At 37.5% G+C, this 15,566-nt stretch overlaps 1 protein-coding gene across 1 annotated transcript in view; it reads left to right on the plus strand.

Moving 5' to 3' along the window:
• Positions 1–15,566, plus strand: part of LOC122558914 (5'-nucleotidase domain-containing protein 2-like) — a 63,520-nt gene that overhangs the window by 11,383 nt on the left and 36,571 nt on the right. The window contains exons 2-6 of the mRNA XM_087994201.1: positions 2,037–2,221; positions 3,714–3,788; positions 7,520–7,575; positions 8,512–8,605; positions 15,072–15,200. Of these exons, the coding sequence (XP_087850327.1) occupies positions 2,037–2,221; positions 3,714–3,788; positions 7,520–7,575; positions 8,512–8,605; positions 15,072–15,200 (539 nt within the window). The remainder of the gene's footprint in view (positions 1–2,036; positions 2,222–3,713; positions 3,789–7,519; positions 7,576–8,511; positions 8,606–15,071; positions 15,201–15,566) is intronic.

Consider the following 15,566-nt stretch of genomic DNA (forward strand, 5'->3'; position numbering starts at 1 on the left):
TATGTTCTATATTCTATAACTATCCATGACATTGAAATTGCAAGTGGAAAATTTGCAATGATGTAAAAGTTGCAACAGTTCATGGTTTCATCTGCCATGGTTTTACATGCTGGTTGTTGTAACCTAGAATGTAACTTTTATCTATTGACATTACCATAACGTGGTTAAAAGGTAATTGAGGTTGGAAAATAAAGATTGCAAAATGCACAAGATTTCAAAGCCTGGGAGAATGAAATGGAGGATGAGTAGCTCTAGTAATGAAGGATGACAACATTTAAGATGCAGTGAGAAAGGGCTTGGTTCAGAACCCCAGGAAGTAGAATCTGAGGAGCTGCAAATCAGGAATGATAAGTTTCAGAAAGCACGTCTGCGCTGGTTTCTCAAGGCTACTCCTATTAGTGTTTTTCATCTGTTAGACTGAGCATTAGCAAGAATTAATGAAAGTTGGAAAGAAAAAGAAAACAATCTTCTTACAGGCTGGAGAAATTGAAATAAGGATTAGTTTATTTAAATTCCATGATTCCATGACAGCTACTCCTGCAATACATTGTAGAACAACTAGAGAATAAAGCAAATTTTTATCTGGTATTTAATTTGTAATCTCAGTGAAAAATATTTGGAAGTAATCATCATAAAATTTCTGTTTTGAGGGTTTCATGTTTAAGTTCTGAAAAACTTATACTCAACAAAAACAATTTACATTGAGGGAAGATTTGAGTGAATAAATATGTTGAATGATGCAATGGGAAATAAAATATTCAAAACATTTTTCATGTAAGGTCAGCATGAAAGATCATTCGTGACTTGAATATTTTGTCAGAAAATACATAGAGTCCTTTGAGCAATGTTAACCTCCTAAGGAAGGGTGTTCTTGCCTTGAGGACAGTAAATGTCTACTGTACTGAACTGGTTCGTGGGCTGTGAAAATCAGCAGATGGTGAGGGGCTGATTTAAATTGACTGTCTCGACTCTGGAATTTAAAAGAATGAGAAGTCCTCTCATTGAAATAAACAAACAGTATTCTGAATAGAGGTTTGACAGGATAAAAGTAGCATTAGGGGAAGTCATACTGGTCTTGAAACATTAACTCTTTTTCTGTCTCTGTTAAGCACCAGCTTTACTGAGTTTCTCTTTTTGTTTTAATTTCAAAATGCCAGCAACTGCAGGATTTTGCTTTTATTTACTGGAAAATGGGGGCAGAACCTCTGGAATAAATTTTTGGATTCAAATGAGAGTTCTTCGCTTGGAATTTTTAGGCATTCTCTAACCCAGATAGATGTAGATGCTTTTTTAAAAAAAATTACTTTTCTTTTCCCCGGTTGTGAGCATTGGTGGCTAGATCACCATTTGCTGCCCATTCTTAATTGCTCTTGAGAAAGTGTTGGTGAGCCAATGTATCACTGAACACGTTGGGGTTTTCGCATAGACTTTTTGGTGTTTCAGATAATCCAGGGTTAGTGGGAATGGGCAAGAAGCTAGATTTGAGGCAGGAGATCAGACATGATTTTATTGGATGACATAGCAGGCTCAGACACATGGTCTACAGCTACCCCTGTTACCTCTGTTCTGAAGTCCTCCTCCATCTTGCGTATCATTATAATGCAGAAAACGTATTGCAGCAATGTAATACAGTTAAAATACTTTAATATTCACAAAGCACCATTTTAACATGCTCATTTAACCTTCGCTGTACCTAGTGATTATTTGTGAAGAAGAGAAACCAGCTTAAAATATTTGGTGGTTTGACTAGTAACTTTGTGGTTGCTGATTTTGTAAAAGGTAAATTCCTTTTTAGAAAAAGGAAGAGATGTTTGTATGGTTTTTGGTTTTCTGTTGGTCACTTTTCTCATTTGATACCTAATGCGACTTTTACTTTATTCTAAGCTAATAGGATTGGCTATTTAACAGAATTTTTTTTCACCCTTGTAGCTTTGGAGATGTGATAGTTCTGATATTTTACTATATGAAAGTAGAATGCTACAGTTTTCATTGTTTAGAATTTCATAATTAATTTGTTGTAACCTTTTTTTTTCTAGAACTCATTCCCCCAGGAATTTGCAACCTCCTCAATCCTGCAAACATCTATTCCAATAATGAGGTTAATTTAGGGAACATTGAAATTTATGGATTTGATTATGATTATACTCTGGCGCAGTATTCCAATTTGCTGCACACAATGATCTTCAATACAGCACGAGAAATACTTGTTGATCAATATAAGGTACTTGCTGCTTTTAAAAATAATTACAGAAATTCTTCAAGCTCAATGCTATTAAAATTACATTTGACTCATAAAATAATGAATCATGTTAATAGATAATGGAAAGTAGACACTTTGGTTTTTGTTTTATGTTACATATGCTTACTATTAAAACTGAATTATCCAGGGTTATAACAAATGAAATTGAATTTGACTTGATCTTTCATCCCTAGGTAGCAGCCACTGCAGTACGTTCGAAGCTTACATACTGATTTGTTTGAAAGAGGGAAGAGGGTCGAAGATGTCCTAATGTGAGCATGAAAATGGAGTTAGCTGAAGTGAACTGGGAGATTAGAGTAGGCGAAAATGAAGACTGCAGATGCTGGAGATTGGAGTAGAGAGTGTGGTGCTGGAAAAGCACAGCAGGTCAGGCAGCATCAGAGGAGCAGGAGAGCCGATGTTTCGGCAAAAGCCGTCATCCGGAATGAGGCTGTGAGCAGAGGGGGTGGTGAGATAAATGGGAGGGGGTTGTGGCTGAGGATGAGATAACTGAGTGCGATAAGTAGATGGAGGTGGGGGTAAAGGTGGGAAGGAAGATGGACAGGTCATGAGGGCAGTGCTGAGTTCGCAGGTTGCGTCTGGGATAAGGTGGTGGGAGGGGAAATGAGGAAACTGGTGAAATCCACAATGATGCTATGGGCTTGGAGGATTCTGAGGCGGAAGATGAGGTGTACTTCCTCAAGGCGTCAGGCAGTATATGAGTGGCGATTTGAGGCCCAGGACCTGCATGGCCTTGGCGGAGTGGGGGGGGGGGGAAGTTGAGGTATTTGGCCATGGCACGATGAGGTTGATTGGTGCATATTAGGCTAGCAGGTAGGTCAGACACAGCAGCAGACTTTTAAGCAGGATATTTCTGACTATTCTGAATAAATAGATTTCTACTCAAACTTCTAAAGGGAAGGCCAACCATAATCTCCAACTGTATATAAAAGCAAAAACCTGAATCATTAATCTGTCTTTCTAATATGAAGATGTGTATCTTGAGATTTTTTTAACTTTTGCTTACAATTGCTTTCTATAATGCTTGATTATTTTTTTTAAGCCTCTTCAATTTGAGCATTGAATAAAGACACCATTGTAGTCAGGCATAATTTCCCATTGATCAATGTGGAGAATAATTAATGGCTAGAGGTGGCCCCCTAATGATGGTTATTACGTTAGTTGTACAGTGCTTCTGCTACAGAGTAGCAACTGGCTAAAATTGACTTGCTACTTTTTAGCAAATGTAGGCTTAAAGCATTTAATTATAAAGCACCTAAATTGTTACACTAAAAAGCTTTTAACGCTGACAAACAAAGCTGTGTGCTCTCCTCTGAAACCCAAAGAAAAATGCTTCAGTTTCTAATATGAAGCAAATGATGGTGTTGTGCTGAATGTTTGTTTGTTTGTTTGTTTGTTTGTTTGTTTGTTTGGAGGCTTTGAACCTTGTATTTATCTCCATTATTCATTTTAGTATCCAGAAGGAATAAAGAACTATGAATACCAAACTAACTTTGCTATCAGAGGCCTTCATTATGATGTACGGAAGGTAAAATGCAACTTCCTATTTTTGAAATTGAATGTTTTCATTAACAAGTCTTTATTGTATGCTAACAAATGCATAATGTAGTCTTCCAAACCAAATGTAATTATCTTACTTGCATGTCATACCGTATGAACATATTCATACATAGTTCACCAACTCCTAATAGAATTCAGAAGCCTAATTCATGAAGATAATACCCCATCGAGTTGAGTATGTGTATATAGGAGTGCAAGGCTAGCCAGTCCAAATGAGGAGCAAAACAAAATTTACATGCTCTAATTGCTCTTTAACATTCTTTTCATTTTACCAATTAGCTTAAAGTCTGGATTGTATGCTATTGTTCAATTTTTTTCTCTTGCATTTGTCGTTCCCTGTCCTATTTTCCACTCCCTGTTCCGTCTTTGTCTTCTCTCAATTTCTTAGTCTGGCTAAATGCATTCCCTCTTTTTTTTTTGGTTTTCCCCTTTATTTTACCTCTGTCCATCTTGCATTGTGTCTCATTTCTTCTCTCTATTCCATTATTTCATCTTAGCTCTGTTTTTTATTTATTTCCCTCTATTTATATATTTGTGGTCTCTTTCTGTTTCTAATCCAAGTTTTCTTTTATTAATTAAACTCTTTAATTGGGTCTGAAATATTTTGAAGAGGTAGGTTCACATGTAGACTCTATTAAACAGAATCTGTTTCTCAGTCTCCGTATGTTGGGATCTGCTGTGACTGAGGCTTAACTATTTCATTTGGAAGCTTATGTAATGTCTCTGTAATCCATTCTGTGAATTGCATCCATTCTGTTTTGTTTCTTATATGAATTTACAGGCTGAAAGTTTGATCTTGACCATAGAAACACCATATGTCCTGACTTATTCCTTTTTCAGGAGATGTGTGGTCAGCTGTGGTGCAGTAGACACACTTTTATCCACAGAAGAGCCACAAAATAGATCAACCATACGCTGCATGAAAAGAAATGATAACCTGTTCAGTGATGGTTAACCAAAATGTCAATTTTTAGGTGGATTAGGTGACTTGGAAGAATACCTTGTCTGTTTACATAACACTGTTGTCCAGAGCCATAATCGTAAGTTCCCTTTTTGGTGTGGATTGAATCCTCCTGTCTCACTTACTACTTGTGCATCTTTATTACTTTTAAGACAGACTACACCAGTAAATTGAGACCAACTGTAAACCAGCAATCCAGTTTTTGTGAAATATATAATTTTTATAGGTGTGCATATTGTTGTAAGGAGTTTTAACATTTTCTATTGCTTCCTTTTTAATGTAAATATTTTGGGCATGAATTGTTGTGATCCCAGCTCATGTTACTACTGAACAAACCTGATCCCAGACTGTACTCTGGCCTGATGGATTACTTTTTTGAAAAATCTGTATGGTGGTCTTCTGCTGAAATAAGCCAAAATGCTGAGATTACAGTTTAAAAGCAAAACAGAAGTTTATTAGGCAACAGAAATGAAGATAACAAAACATTGCAGCAAGTCAAGCTATTTGCATATAACTCCAATTGTTTTTAGATTTATTGTCACGTATAAATAGTGAAAAGTGTTTGTTTTTTTTTCCACATGTTTATACAGTGTTGTCACACTCTGGTACCTTTTTGAAACATTGAATATACTTGACATTGGTTAGAGTTTCTGAAACATGCTCTGGGGTTTTGGTTACAGTCCTCTGCCGCTGCCACTCCATGACTGTCTCATCCAAGCTGGAGCCATGAGAATGGGGATGCATTTATTCCGTTCCTTTGCTCTCTGTTTCTCCAGATACTGCCACTGGTCTGCCATCCATCCTTCCACTCCTTCAGGAGTCTAACGTGTGTACAGTTTAACATGCTGTAATGGTTCCACCAGCCTCCCCTTGCTATACTCTGCTGACTGTCAGTGTTCCAGTCTTGATAAGGCTATTTAGACTGAGTGACCAGTGAAACCTTTTGAACTTCCACATCCCAGAGATGGCTACCCCAGTGACTTGGCTCGATAGGTGATTATTCCCGTCTGCTAAACATGACCATGTTTTATTGTTCATGTGCAGTTTAATTGAACCAATTTACAAAACTTTGCCTTCCCCAGCTTATAGGGGCTGCCGCTCTTCAAAGATTTTGAAACACAAAGATGAAATCCCATCTGTTCCTGGCACCAAATCTTTCTATCACCAATATGAGAACTGTAAAAGTAGGAGAGAGTTCCCTTTTACTACCAAACTGATAAGTTTAGAATTCCTGGTCTTGAGACCTTGAGCCAATCCCTTGACTATTCATAAACTTTCTTAACTTCAGATAAACCCCTTCTGATCTGGAAATTTCAAATTAGAACCATTACATTGAGAGAACCTATCTCATTTCTCCAGGAGGAATTGTTCCTACATCTTACCCGAGACAGGACTTTTACAAACATTCCCCCAAAGGCCTTCCAGACTCTGTTTTTCCAAATCAAAATTTTTTGCTTCTATTGAACCAGTAGCAAGCTTTAATTATGTTTTTAAAACGATTCCACTCTGATTAATAATGGGATTTTTTAATATATCAACATAATTTTATCACTCCAGGAGTATCCCAACCAGCTGCTCTCTGATGCATACTGATTTTAAATCATGGTTGTAAAAAGATTGACATATTAATTATTAGCCCTTCATACACTGACCAAAACCCACTTGCCACTAGTTCAAACTCCAAATTCTAAATTAAAAGGTATTTAAAAATACAAATCACATACCTAGAATCACAGAACTGAACTATTGAAATGTGGCTTGTTTGAATTAATTGATTATTGCCTTTATAGAAAATGAGCCAGTGGCCTCCTTGACTTTTTAAAAATTCAAACTGCATATGATGATTGCTTTTTTAAAAAAAGGACATGAACAAGGACAGCTGAAAATTGCTTGAAAAGGTGACTTCCTTTCAAAGCTTTTCATCTCATCAATTCTGTACTGCCAAGTGATTATTTGTATACCAGAAACACAGGCAACCTCTTGCCATTCCTCAGCTCTTTCAAAGATTGGCACATTGATGGCTTAATGGCAAGCTAACCTATCCAAAGGAAACCATAGAGAAGGCATCCTATCATAACCAAGATGATTTTTTTTTTTAAAAAAGGTATGAATGTACCTCTGTATTTCAAACTGATCTCAAACAATAGAAACCATTGCTTTACCATATGGTCTGCTCTCCATTAATACATTTTTGTAAATATTGCAAATTCATTGTTAGGTAATCTTCGAGCTGAATAAACTTGACAACTTTTCAATGTAAATCCTACTTTGCAATTATTACACATCTCTGGAATAGGTGTGATTTGAACCCAGCTTCCTGGGTCTGAATCAGGGAAACTACCACTGCACCATACAACCTCGCCTCCATCTGTTTTGTCCTTTTTTTTTTGCTTTATACACAGAAATACAATCTCCCATGACTGAATGCTTTGATGTTGCAAAGTCATTCAATGTGACTTTTTTTAAGTTACCTATTACAATGCCTGGAGCAGGTGGGATTTGAACCTGGCCCTCCTGGTTTGGGGGGCAAGGGGGTAGGGACACTATCACTACACCACAAAGTCCTTCATAGTCTGCTTTGTAAAGGGCTCAGATGATGAGTTCCAACATAGGAAGCCATTGCCCTTTACCAACAGACTCCACAAGAAGGTTAATGAATGATTCCCCATGGGCCTTGAAGGGTTATCACACTGATGTTACTAGTTCAGCACGTGAATAAATATTGTTTTCTTTGGCAGGGATTCCTAATGAAGATTGATGCTTTCCACTATGTCCAGTTAGGAACTGTGTACAGGTATGATGTTCTACAATACTTAACACACACTTAATTATGCAGGAAGAATACCAGTCTATCAAGGCATTTAAATCCAAGATTAGGCACGCTTGCATGAAAACTTGGAGAAGTTTCGTTGTAATGGCTAAGTACCTTGTTTGGAATACTTGTGTGAAGTTTATGTTGAAGTTTTATGTTAAACATAGTTAGACTTGGTGGTAATAAGTCTATTTGTATAGAATGTATTGGCCTTGCTTATCTTTCTCTTATGAGATTGGCAGCTTGTGCACCAAAAGTGAAAATGCTCATGTTGGATTACAGTCATTTAATGTGTATTTCCTTTTATATAAAAAATATTTTTGGTATATCAGCATCATGAGTAACAGGCAGTAGTATAATGATAATGTAATTGGACTAGTAATCTGTAACCCCAAGTTGATATTCTGGAGGTATGGTTCAAATCCCACCATGATAGTTAAAATTTAATTCGGTAAAAAACTGGCTTAATGGCAACCATTTAACCAGTTACATTGTTGTAAGTTCTTTGTTTAGGGAAGGAAATCTGCCCCCATTGCCTGGTCTGACCTACATGTGACTGCAGACCCACAGCAACATGATTGACTTTTAACTGGGCATTTGGATGGGGCAATAAATGTTGCATTAAGTGACATCTGTACTCCTTGAATAAATTTTTTAAAAATTAACAAAATGTTCATTATTATGAAAATTTATTGAACTTTTTAAAAAAAAAATCTGTTCTTATTTAACTCTTGGAAAAGTAATGATGAAAATTTTATCTAATTATCCATTGATGGCAGAAATATTCGGTTTTTATTTAAAAATGGCATTTATTTGGCCTGCTTTTTACTCTTAAACTTTCACCTTCATATTTATTTCCTTGACAAAATGCTTTTATAATTTTCAGAATTAATGAATTTGGTTTGTACTTGCCTACAGAGGACTCAGTCCAGTACCAGATGAGGAAGTGTTTCAAATGTATGATGGCACTCAACATGTTCCTTTACACAGAATGAGTGATTTCTATGGCAAGGTAACCTTTTTTATGTAATCATTTTTTAAAAAAAAAACTCAGTGATTATATGCAAAAATTTCATTATTAAGCAGTAGAATGTAGATTCTGCTTCTTCTCCATTTTACCTTGTACGCGAGCTTCTGATTTCTGTTGCATTTTTTTATTCAAAGATGAGGAAAAGATTGGACCAACAGTGAAGTGGGGGAAAATTCCAGAGCTTGGCACTGTGACCAAGTGAGAAATTATTGAATGAAGGCCGAGGAGTACCTGCTGCCTTGGCCCATTCTCTATCCTTGGTTAGAGACAAAAAAAACCGCAGATGCTGGAATCCAAGGTAGCTGAGCAGGAGGTTGGAAGAATGCAGCAAGCCAGGTAGCATCAGGAGGTGGAGAAGTCAACATTTTGGGTGTAACCCTCTGAAGAAGGGTTACACCCAAAACATTAACCTCTCCTAATGCTGCCTGGCTTGCTGTTTGTTCTTTCAGCCTCCTGCTTGTCTCCAGTAGTTATCCTGGCAAAATGTAGTACAGCAAACTTTTCAGGTTGAGAGCGCCTGTTAAAACAAACTTATTTACCTCTAATACTGAAAGTTTATTGTATTCTGTCCAATTATTATAGTTTATTTACCTCTATGTAAATATATTAATCAAACTGCCACACAAAATATCAACTGGTGATTGAATTCGAGGCCATTTCTCCTTAAATACCGTGATGTCTGATAATCAGTTGAGGGTGCGAGTGAGATGCCTGTCTGTCCCTGGTAATTTTTATTTAAGGCAAAGTTGCATTATTTATACTTGTAGCATAAATAATTGTGTTCCTCCTGTACTGTTTCTATTACTTAATGTGTATTTTTACATTGATTATCTCGGATATTTAATCAACTGATGCACACACCTGGTCTCATAGGTGCTGGTTAATATAAAAACAATTGCTACAATAGGAAAGATTGGACTAAGACTACTTGAAAAACATTTCCTCTGCAAGTTTAGAGTGTAGTTCATCGTTGCGATGTTTGATCAGGCCTATGATTAAAATTTCACTTGTTTGCACCATTTTATCATGTTTCCATTTTTAGTAATGTTGTTGCTCAGTAAATTCTGAAATGTAAACTTTTTAAAAAATATTTTAAAATGGAACACAAAATGCTATAACAGATTGCTGCATGAGGGTCATCTGATCTCTTGTGTGAATTGAAACCACTCTCCCTATCACCATCAAATGGAACATTCCAAACTGGTTCCATGCGATTTGCTGAATCTAATCTAAGGGTAGAATCAAATTGAATGAGTCATTCCAACTCCAAGACACCAGCTGCCTCAAATTCTTGAGGTGTAAAACCTATGCACCAGATGTTTAATCAATATACTAATCACCCTTTGTCTCCAAAAGGACTCTGGGTTTATGGAAGACCTATGAAGGGCCCATTTGGTGTCTGCTGAGGCAGAGTTCCACAAGAAAATCATTGGCTGCTTAGATGATTTGAAACTAATTTAATAAACAGAAATAAGTTGAAAGTGGGAGGTCATAATAGAGAAGGACTTCCTCCAACTTGTTTCAACTTCAAGTTCTCCTGAAAACTAGAAATGCAACTAGAAATACATTCATAATGTTCTAAGAATGCTCTGTATTGTGAGACTGTAATTTCAAGCACCAGTTTCATTCAAGAAACTTCAGCCTGTTGTAAGAGAATGAGAAAATGTAACAGCACATTGCAATCATTGGTGTCTGATTTTTTTTTTTCATTCACGCTTGGAAGTGGGCAGTGCTGGCTGGGCCTTCATTTATTGCCTGTCTCTTGTTGCCCTTGAGAAAATGGTGGTGAGTTGCTGCCTTTAACAGCTATAGATAGACCCACAATGCCATTCGGGAGGGGATTCCAGGATCTTGACCTAATGACAATCAACAAATATGTTATCATAATCAGTGTGATAAATGGCTTGGAGGAGAACTTGCAGCTGGTGATATTCTATGCACTGCTACCCTTTTATCTTTTCTAGATGGGAATGGTGATAGGTTTGGAAGGTGCTACATAAGGAGCTTCTGAGTTCCTAAAGTGTATCTTGTAGATTTTATGTACTACAGCCTCCGTGTCAGTGGTGGAGGAAGCGGATATAGTGCCAACTAAATTGGCTGTTTTGTCCTGAATGCTATCAAGCTTCATTCATGGGATGTGGGTATTATTGACTGACTGGGCCCATCCTTAAGGGCAGTTAAGAGTCAACAGTATTGCAATTGATCTAGGTCAGACCAGGTAAGAACAGTACTTTCCTTCTCTGAAGGATGTTAGTGAACCAGATGGGTTTTTTTTTCTGACAATCAGCAATAGATTCACAGTCGTCATTCCAGATTTAGTTTTAATTGAATTCAAATTCTACTGGCTGTTGAGATGGACTTCCACCCCAGGTCGTCAAAAGATTAAGTGGGTCTCTGGATTCATGGTCTAGTGATCATACAATTAGGGTATCACCTCCCCCAATTAATCCAGGCAAGTGGGGAATATTGCATCACACCCCTGTCTTGTGCCTTTGTAGATAGTGGACAGGTTTTGGAGTCAGGAATTGAGTTACTGGCCACAGTATTTCTAGCTTCTGCCCTGCTTTTGTAGTCACTGTTTATGTGGTATGTCCAGTTGAATTTCTGTTCAATGGTAACCCCCCAGGATGTTAAGTGGGGGAGTTTGGTGATTGGTAAAGCCATTGAACATCAAGAGGCAATGACTAGATGCTGTCTTATTGCAGATGGTGATTGCTTGATATTTCTGTGACGTGAATGTTACTTTCCAGTTTTCAGCCCAAGCCTGGATATTGCCCGGGTCTTGCAGCATTTGGACATGTACTACTTTAATAGCTGAGATGAAAATTAGAAAGTGTTGATAACCTTTCTGACTGCACGCGCAATGTTTTTGTGTACTGCTCTTGCTTTCTTTTAATAAAACACATTCTCCCCATTCTATTTGAATCCAGTCCTCTGTTTCATGCTTTTATGATTTGATAAGACTGTTGTAGTAGGGAGAGAAGAATTGCAGTCCAGTCAATGCTGTCATTATTTAGACCAATTAGAGAGACTAATCTATATTGATTTTGTTTTTCTGTTGCTGAGCAGGTAGATGTTCAGCTTCTATACCTTTTTTTTTCCTGTTTTTGACCTGGCTGAGATTGGGTTCTTGTCTAGGTGGAAAAGGAAGAAGAGAAAACCAGCTACTTCACCACTACAGACCAAGTGCTTTGTTGAACAGCAGACCATTATTTTGTCCTCAGTCTCTGACATTTCCTGGCAGCCAGAGTAGATTCAAACAGAATGCTCAGCTGTAAATAGCAGTTGTAATAAACATTTTGGCAGCTTGGACGTCACCAGGTTTTTTTTTCAGCTTTGTAGACCTGGGCTTATTTATCATCTGGTGTTTTCACAAAATATATTTTTTAAAAATATGTCACAATTTTGTGAACCAGTAATTACCAGTATGTTTACATGTAAAGTTTAAATATGGAACATTGTGTTCCCACACAAGGTCATACTCATTCGTTGTTACAGAGAATAGACTTCGTAAAGGTCTACATTGCTATAATCTTCAGCAGCTGTTGAGCATGTGTGTAGAAGGGAGTTCAGAGACAATTTGTGAATAGGGACAGATGTTAAAGATGAGCTATTTTCCAAGAAAAGCAGGTTACCAGGTATTTCTGCGCTTTAAAGTGGAATCTGGACATTGGTATTCATGCCAACTGATTGGCAAATATCCACTAAATGGAGTGGATGTTGAAATTTAGATTAAACATGAGTTGATTCCTTTGGGTTTCATGTAAACTGGATTCGATGTAATGGTGTTTTGTCTCCTTCAATTCAATTGTTTTGATTGATTATTGTTGCATGTACCTGGGTACAGCAAAGAATTTTGTTTTGTGCAATACAGTCAGATCATGCCATACAAAGTGCATTAGGGTAATAGAACAGAGCGAGGGATACAAAGAGATCAATATTAAGTTTAAAATGAGAGGTCCATTCAGAAGCTTAGCTACAGCAGGGAACATTTGTGTTAAGCCTTTTTGTATCTTCTGCCCGATGGAAGAGATGATAACCAAGGTGTCCGGGGTCCCCTGACTATGTTGGCTGTTTTCCTGAGGCAGTGGGCAGTAAAGATGGAGTCAATAGATGGAAGGTTGTTTTGCATGATGGATTGGGCTATGTTCACAACTCTCTGTAGTTTCTCATGTTCCTGGGCAGAGCAGTTGCCATATCAAGCAATGATGCTTTCTATAGTGCATCTATAAAAATTGGTAAGAGTCTTTACAGACCTGTTGAATTTCTTTAGCCTCCTGAGGAAGTGGTGTTGGTGGTATTGTCCTCATCGTCCTCCATCCGTTCTTGTCCTGCTTCTTCTCCATTGCATCAGTGTGGGTGAATCAGGACTGATTGGTGATCATCATTCTTAGGAACTTGACACTCTCAACTATCTTCACCTCAGCACCAGTGATGTAGACAAGGGTGTGCCCTCCACTCTGCATCCTGAAGTCAATGACCAGCTCCTTCAGTTTGCTGATGTTGAGGGAGAGATTACACCATGTCATCTCTTTGCTGTGTTCTGGCTCATCCATTGTTTGCGATCTGGCCTACAACGGTGGTGTTATCAGCGACCTTGGAGTTATGATAAAATTTGGCCCCACAGTCATGTGTACAGGGAGCAAAGTAAGGGGCTGAGTATACAGCCTTGTGGGACTCCCGTGGTGATGATTATCATAGAACTCTGTCTTTAAAATGAAGAGAAATGGTAACTGAAGTCTAGTTTGATCCAACTTGCAAATTATTGCCAAAAAGATCAGTTATACATGAGACATCCTCATTGAGAAGTTTGAGTTTTTGTTCAAGCATGCTTGAAAATCTGTCAGACCTTGTGCCTATTCTAGAATATAAAACAAAATCACAACCAAAGTAAAGACTCTCTAACTTCCTTTCATTATGAATAAATGTCATTTGTGTGATCGGGGAGAGATGGTGGTACAGTCCTGTTGTCACAGGAATGGTAATCCAGAGATATAGGTTAACTTCTAGGGTCATGGGTTCAAATCCACCATGACAGGTGGTGCAATTTCAATTTACTGAATACCTGGAATGAAAATCCAGCCTAATGGTGACCATGTGACCACAGTCAATTGCCCCACAAGACTGTATACTCAACCTCTTACTATGCTCCCTGTACACTCTTGTCTGTGGGACTAAATTTTATCCTAACTCCATCTACGAGGTTGCTGATGCCACTACTGCTGTTTGTGATCCAGCCTACAATGATGAGCCAGAACACAGCAAAAACGTGATGTGGTGTAACAATAATAATCTCTCCTCAACATTAGCAAACTGAAGGAACTGGTCATTGACTTCAGAAAACAGAGTGGTTCACTAATTTGCTTTTAGGTAAGGAAATCTACCACTATTATCTGGTCTGGCCTACATGTGACTCCAGACTCTTAACCATCCGCTGGGCAATTACAGATAGGGAAATATAAATGGGCAAATTAATGCTAAAAGTGGAGACAATGGAGTTTGATCCAGTAACACTACTTTTGATTGCAGGGAAAATACAGATTGGAAACTAAATGCTTCAAGTTTCTTGACTTATTTGACAAGCATATACAACATAGACAGAGTAGCCCTAATATTTAAACGATGAGATGAAGGCAGAAGAAAACAAGTAAATAGCCAAGCAAATCAAGATATAGAGTAACAATGGGTGGAGCAAAGAAATTATAATGGACAAAAACTATTGGTGGGAGTATTTAATGATCATTGGTGTTGGACAGAGTATAAATCATTTAGAGCATGAAATGAAAGCAATGCAATAATCATGAAAGACTTGGGATTGAATAGTCATCAGAACTGTTCTGCGGTCTGAGTTCTGATGAAGAGTCACTTAACTAGAAATACTTAACTCTGCTTTCTCTCCACAGGTGCTGCCAAAACTGCTGAGTTTCCCAGCAGTTTTTGTTTCAGATCTCCAGTATCCACAGTTCTTTTGTTTTATTTGAACTATTTTAGATCTTGTGCAATGAGACAGAATGAATTAGTAATCATGTTGTAAGGTGTTCTCCCTTGAAGTGAGGTAATAAAGATAGAATTTTATATTAAATTGGAGAGTAATATGTTTAAATCAAAAATTGGGTTGTTCAGTTTTGAGCAAAGATGAAGTTGATCATGAAGATGAGGTGGATTGCTCTCTATCTGTTTTAAAACTGATTTTTGCCAGTGTATATCATAGGGTTCCCATACAGTATCTAAATCACCCTTATAAAGGCCCTTGTCAAAATAGTGACTGGTGGGTTTGTAGCAGGCACAGTTCTGTGTAACTTAGGCTTCTAGCACCCCTTTTCTTGTCCAATGAGTTAATCGTAAAAGCACTTTTTATCTTGGGGAAAAATGTTGAATAGTCTAATATTCTCAGGAGCTTTGAACATTTTTCTGTTTTGATGTACATCTATGTTTTTATACTTTTTAGGGTCCTACTATGAAACAGTTCATGGATGTTTTTTCTCTTCCTGAAATGACCCTTCTTTCTTGTGTGAATGACTACTTCATTAAAAACAACATCGAATATGATCCGGTTCATCTCTTCAGAGATGTGAGCGTAAGTTCAAACCTCACTCCAGGTTAATCTGCATCACAATAATAATTGGGACTTGCCAGGAAACTTAACACTTTAACTTAATAGGGCAACCAATGCTACTTGGATGTTTGTTTGTAACTGCAAACACTAGAAGAGATTAGCTTTTCTGTGCAATTTGTTCTTTTGTAAAGGTGAAATTTGATAAAGATAGGCTTTTCATTATAAAGCCTCCATTGTCACTTAATAATACACCAGGTACGTATATAACCCTTCTGCATGGTTGAACTTAAACATCAGATTTCTGTTTCTCGTGGCAGCAAAATAAACCCAACAAGTTTAGATAAATTTAACACTGCATCTCAACAGAGCAGTGCTTCACTTGCAGGT

Source organism: Chiloscyllium plagiosum, unplaced genomic scaffold, assembly GCF_037043375.1.
Source record: "Chiloscyllium plagiosum isolate Xiang-an unplaced genomic scaffold, Cpla_swu_hap1 HiC_scaffold_14, whole genome shotgun sequence".
In the NCBI taxonomy this organism is placed as follows: domain Eukaryota; kingdom Metazoa; phylum Chordata; class Chondrichthyes; order Orectolobiformes; family Hemiscylliidae; genus Chiloscyllium; species Chiloscyllium plagiosum.